A 6,454-nucleotide genomic window follows, 5' to 3' on the forward strand; every position below is an offset into this window, starting at 1 on the left:
ATTTACTAGCTAATCTTAAATGACTGTTCAGTAAAGAAATGAAGCCCAACAATCATGTTTTACAGTCCTGTGGTCTCAGCCTCAGATACTTATCAAATCACACAAAGCTCATGTAGAAACAAATGTATAAAATGTGTTCTCCTTTATTTCTGTCAAACAAAGCTGTATGAAACGTTTCCAGCTGTTAGTATCATGGTTGCTAGGCAACCTGGGCAGCACAACGGAGGCTAGACCGTCCCATTTCACAACCTTACAAGCCTCGCACTTCCGGCCTCAGCAGTCTTTGAGTACGGCCCTTGAGGACCGTTAAGGCTGCGTACTTTAAGGCTGCAGACCCTGAATTGGGATACAGCCAGGGATTCTAAATGTTATATTGACCTCTGTCCTGTGAACTATGACCTCACGTTTGCATTTCAGAGCTGCCTTTCTTTCAAGATGAGCCAAAACGTCTTCTATTTGAGAGAAATGATTGAGAGAATGAGCTGCATAGTTTGTTAGAAGTATACTTCTATACAAATCACCACAAATGTCCTAAGGTACATTTAAAAGAACAGCTAAAACTATGTAAATTTGTAGAAAATACAAAAGTGTTCAACTTTCTGACCTATCAGAAGTTTCTCTTGCCGTGCTTCTTGTCATAAAACTGTTATTCTGCAATCTGTTGAACTTTTGTTGACTTTTTGGGGCCTTTATGTGGACAAAAATGTCATTAAACAACGTACATAACATCCAGTTGCTGATATGATCGCTGGTTCCCAGTGTGGCCCCGCCCGTGTGTGTTGACAGAAACACAAATATGTAACCAGCCAATCACGGAGCAGCAATTCAGTGCATTTAGGCACGTAAACACGATGAAGATGACCTGCTGAAGTTTAAACTGAACAGCAGGATTGAGATAAAAGTGATTTAAGTGACTCTACAATACACACAGGGTCTTCTTGATTGCAGAAAATTGGAAAAATGTTGCCTGCTCAGCTTTGGGATGTGGTGGAATGGGAGATTCGCATTGTGGATGTTCAGCAGACAAATCTGCAGCAGCTGTTTGATGCTGTCGTGTCAGAATGATCCAAAAATGATGTTTCCAGCACCTTGCTGAATCTTTTCCACAAAGAATTAATGAAGCTCTGGAAGAAATAGAGGTCCAGCCTGGTCATGCCCATGTTCCTGATGACCAAAATACCAGAATTTAGACTTAAAACCATTTGCCAACTGACCAACACCACTACATTGATCATTGTTTGAATTTTTGGCATTTTAAAACATTTGAAAATGAATCTCAAATCTGATATGTTCTAGTTTTTCAACTGTACAGAAACTCCAGCAGAAACCAACAAGCCCAACAGGGTCCCTATATGATGATACTAGAAAGCTTCATCTCTGCTTCAGCCATTAAATGCATGCTTTAATAACAGATATGGTTTGGAAGGAAAGAGTTGGCATTTGTGTAAGTTTGGAAGATTTCCCTGCAATATTGTAATTATTTAAGTTTTAATTAAAGGCCAATTAAAGGCTTTCTTTGTTTAGCTTTGAGCCAGTTTAACCATGTGTGAAGTTTCCAGCTTTTTCAAATACCAATTAAAAAGTAGAAAATATAGAGAAGTGTGGCAGGTCACAGAGAAATTGGAAAGCAGAAACTTGTGGCCAACCTTAACCACAGAATAAATTAAAAGAGGAGATATGTGAAAAAAAATTTTTTTTTATCTTTTGACGTTTTTTATTAAACCTCAAGCCTGTGCATGTCAGTGCTGAGTAATTTTCCAATGATAGAAGTCAGGATATGAATTTTATTTTGCAGCTTCGGAGTCTGTTAAAGGAGAAAAGGCTGCCCTGGTCTGCTCACCCACTTGAAGAATTTCATTATCACTGTCATACAGAGCCTTACTGACTGGTGAGGGCATGAGTGCTGCTTCCAGCAGCTTGATAGGAATTCATTTTCAGGGAACATCAGGATTATATCATTTTCTGGCGTAAAACCAGTCAGAGCTCTGAACTTTTTAAATATAATCCCTTTCTGAGTGCAAGGAACAATTTAACCACTTTGTCTCATTTTGAACCCAAACTGCTGCAGAGTGGAGCAAATTAAAATGAAAGATTTTAACCAAACTGAGCCTCACGTGTGAGAGAAATGTTATAATATGCGAGACAGTAAACTGGCTTAGAATCTGTCGATTTATAAACTGACCAAATGTTTACCAAACTGCCAAAAGATTATCAGCATATTCTATTTTGTAAGTTATGATCAAGATCTTATTTAAAGAGTTTAGAAATGCTTCATGACTTCACTGATTCAATCACTGTCTGTGTTTGCAAAATATTTTTCCAGTGGTGGAATGTAACAAAGTATATTTACTCAGGTGTTTTACTGATATGCAGTTCTGATGTTATGTTCTGCTCCTTTTCTATTTTGAGTGAGAATGTTGTGTTTTGTACTCCGTGTTATAGTTTTAAAATTTAAGTTACTCATTTTTATGCTGATGTTAAAAATTTATAAATAGATAGATAGAAGGTAAAACTAACCAGCAGTAAGTCCGGTCATTAAAGTCATCTCCAGCTGCATCTTTAGAGTGATGGCAACATATTAACCTTTATGTTTAGCGCCTTAACATTTTTATGCTAAAACTTTTGCCGTGTTTGGCAACACTTTGTATAATTATGATTATTATTTGAGGAAAAGTCTAAACATGACTTGGACCAAACTGTTTTTTCACCGGAGGCTGCAGAGATTTGGATTTTTTTTTTCATACCAGAAAATCTCACAGAAAAAAGAAAAATTTCGATTTTAGTTTGAAAATGTGGCTGAAATATCTTCAGGTCTGCAGTTACTGCCTGTGCGAAGCTTTGGCTCACATGCCTTAAATTTCTTTGCACTGAAGAAATGTATCTGTGGGTTTGTTGATGGTTTGCTCTTCAACTGTAATTTCTTCTTCTTCTTTAAGTACTTTCATTATGAGTACACTTTGTTTTATGAGGGTGCTTCATTTCGCACATTTTTCAATATGTCACATTTTTTAATCTGCACCATCGGATGATCTAAGAAAAATGAGCCCTTAGCATCTGTTGTAATATATGTAGTGCACATTGTTCTTGTTAAATAAACCCAAATCAACTACATTAATTGATTAATTTTAAAAAATTGTTCCTTGTAAAAAAAAGTTATTGAGCACTGAAGCACGTTTAAATTATTGCGCAAAATAACATCTGCATGCGGGCACGAGGCTAAACACGTGCCTACCAATAGCAATATTACATTTGGATTTATAGGCTTTGCATTGTGATTTTTATTTAACTGGAGCCGCCAATAATTGAACCAAAGACATCTTAATTAAAGAAAATTTGCTCTTTAGCATTCTTTTAATTCCCTTAAAATCCCTTCCAGGGAAGGTGGAACGTCTAAAGTTGCTACAAAGCAGAAAATTTGACTGCAGGCCGGGGTGGACAAGTGCGCTAATTTGTAGATGAGCGCAAAGCATTTTTGCCTCATATGTTGAGGGGATGTGCCTCTTTGTGGCTCAAAGGTGAACACATGTCTCACCAGAAAAGATGTGGCTCAAACGGAGACACGTGGACGTGTGTACAGGCTGAAATAACAGTGTTACAGGGGAATACGTGAGCTGTTAGCTTCTGTTTATTCTCACAAGAAGTTGTGATTCAATTTAAATTAAATTAAAAATCTGCATTCGGCCTTTAGCTATGTCATTTCAAACCTGTGAAGTTCGCTAAATTTACTTAAACCTCAGTCTGCCCATTCGCTTTACTCACACTTTGCCACAAGTGTGATTTATATCTTTAGTAAGGTTCTGGTCCTGTCAGCAGGTCACTTACCGTCCCAGGAGAATGTCTCATCCCACACCGACCACATTTGCACCGTGAAGAAAGGCGCCCAGCACACCACGTACGCCACCACGATCACAAAGGTCATCTTGACCGTGCGTAATTTGGCACGGGAGATGGTGCTGACGCTGCTCACCGAGCTCCGGCTCAGCATCCCGCTTTTGCTGGCCTCCGCGCTCTTTCTCCTCTGGGTTTTGTATCTGAGGTTCCTCCAGATCGTACGGCAGATAAATCCGTAGCAGAACACGAGCACGGCCACGGGCACCACGAAGATCCCGACCGTGATCCAGGTGATGTACGCGCGAACCCCCCACGGCTCCACGAAGTGCCCCCAGCAGTCGTAGACGGCTGAGCCGGGGCGCACCTCGCTCAGGGAGAAGATGCAGTACTGTGGGGTGCTGAGGACCAGACTGCACGCCCAGGTGGAGCCGATCATGATATAGGCGCGCTGCGTGGGCTGCTGAAGCGTCTGCAGCGGGTGGCAGATGGCGATATAGCGGTCCACGGTCATCATCACCATCATGTAGGTGGAGGCGAACATGCCCAGCACCTGCAGGTGCTTCACGATGCGGCACAAGAAGTCCGGCCCATAGAAGCGGAACGTGACCTCCCAGCAGAGCTGCGGCAGCACCTGGAAGAAGGCCACCACCAGGTCAGCCAGGCACAGGTGCTTCATAAACAGGTGCATGCGCGACGGTTTCCGCCGGGCTCGGTACATGGCGAGCAGCACGCTCAGGTTGCCCACCACCGCCGCCACGAACGCCAGGCTCAGCACGGTGATCTCGAGCTTGGCCACCTCCTCGTTACGTCCGAACGGGTCGGTGTCGTTTCTCTTCAGCTGCTGCGTAAAGTTAGAGCTATCGGTGCAGTTTTGGTGCGTGAAATTGCAGGAGCTCACCGAGGGGAGCGGCATGGTCACCGTTTCTACTCCGGGCGCATGGAGGTGTCTGCGCGCTTGTGCGTAACCGTAACCCTCTTCCAGCGTGTACGGGACTATTGAGAAGAATTCACGGGTTAAAAATCCAGAAGGGATCCATCTGTTTCCCTGCGAGGTGCACAAAAACTCCAACCTGAATCCGAGCAGCAGATCTAGCCCCTTTTAAAGTACACTGCCCCCGAGAACCAGCCCTCTGCATGCCTCACTGTATCCAAAGCCCCACACACGCGCACTTCATCACCTTACTCCCTCCCACCAGCTCCATGCTTAGGATAAAGTGAAAGGGGGGGAGTAAAAGACGAACATAGAGGACAAAATAAAAACTGAAAATACCAGATAAAAAAAAAGAAAGAACGATTATTTATTTAGTCTTTAAAAAATTACTTTCAAGATCGACTTTTTTTTTTTTTTGTAAATGTCACTATAATAATTTGTCAGTTTCAGTTTTTGAACTTCATCTCTGACATTTTTGGAAAAGTAACAAAAGCCACAAAATTCCAGTTCTGGAAGTCAGAAACTTTTCCTAAGCTACAAATATGTGAAATCAGAAGATCATAACTGCTGCTGCTGTCTTGTGACCCAGAATATTTTATTGTTACTCTCAAAATTTTTCCCATTTGCCCTGCTGTGAACCCCTTTTCCAGTAAATTAAAATTACATAATGGAAATTTAAAATGTCACATCTCAGGGTGCACACTGGACACCACAGGCCATATTATTGGAGAGAGAATCACAATGATCATGAGCAAGACTCTGGCAACAGTGGGGAGGAAAAACACTATTTAACAGGAAGAGACCGGTGACCTGTCCAGGATAATTTTATTACCAAAATCAAAGGTATATTTATATTTTCTCATCATAACATAATGATATGTTTGGTCAAACACAGCAGTATTTTGTGTTTTAAATATCAGTGGAGCAACATGGGGACTACAGCTCTGCCTTTGAGACCATCCCACCCAGTAGACTGCGCCAAGATGTCTGACCAGGATCAACACTGCGCATCTCACATCCCATAACACAACAAAAAAGACAAGAGAAATGATTATTCACTTTGGGAGGAAGCAGAATCTCCGTGTGTAACCGGTGTGTCCCTGCACACGGCAAACACGTTCCACATATTCACAGCATCTAGTAAAAACAGGCGTAATGATGACAATAATGAACTAAAACACACAATCAGAAACATCAGGGTGGAGAAAGATATAATTAGTGTTAGAAAAGAAATGACACTGACCTCTGCTACAGAGGAATTGCAGAAAAGGAGAGAGGCCAAACGGGTACCACAAAATTAGGGTTGCACCAAAGAAGAAGAAAAGGATGAGGAGGGGCTGATAATGAGCTGATAATGAAGATAACTACAGGCTTGGAGGTCTTAGAAGTCTGGCATACCACAAACAGTTTGGGGTTTAGAACACATTTTGTATAATTATAAGAATATGTCATTTATGACCCAGTTACACACACATCCTGATACATCAATGGGGAGAAGGTGGAGAAGGTGGAGAAGGTGTCCACACTTCCTGAGAGTGCTCAGGAAGGTGAACCTCACACAGCATCTCTTGGTGTCTTTCTACTGGTGCTCCACTGAAATTGTCCTCACTCAGCTCTGCAAAAAATGATAAAAACATCAGAAAACACCAGCTGGCTGCCCTGGAGACATGTTCAGCATCCTGGAAGACTCAG

General features: G+C 41.8%; 1 protein-coding gene across 1 annotated transcript in view; it reads right to left on the reverse strand.

The window, feature by feature from the left end:
* The window catches only part of LOC102210603 (arg8-vasotocin receptor-like), a 14,517-nt gene extending 9,558 nt beyond the window's left edge, over positions 1–4,959 (reverse strand). The window contains exon 1 of the mRNA XM_005750874.1: positions 3,823–4,959. Coding sequence (XP_005750931.1) covers positions 3,823–4,744 — 922 coding nt within the window. The 5' untranslated portion in view covers positions 4,745–4,959. The remainder of the gene's footprint in view (positions 1–3,822) is intronic.
* Between the last annotated feature and the right edge of the window lie 1,495 nt (positions 4,960–6,454).

This window comes from Pundamilia nyererei, unplaced genomic scaffold (genome assembly GCF_000239375.1).
Source record: "Pundamilia nyererei isolate P.nyererei 1_Seehausen unplaced genomic scaffold, PunNye1.0 scaffold00291, whole genome shotgun sequence".
NCBI classification, from domain to species: domain Eukaryota; kingdom Metazoa; phylum Chordata; class Actinopteri; order Cichliformes; family Cichlidae; genus Pundamilia; species Pundamilia nyererei.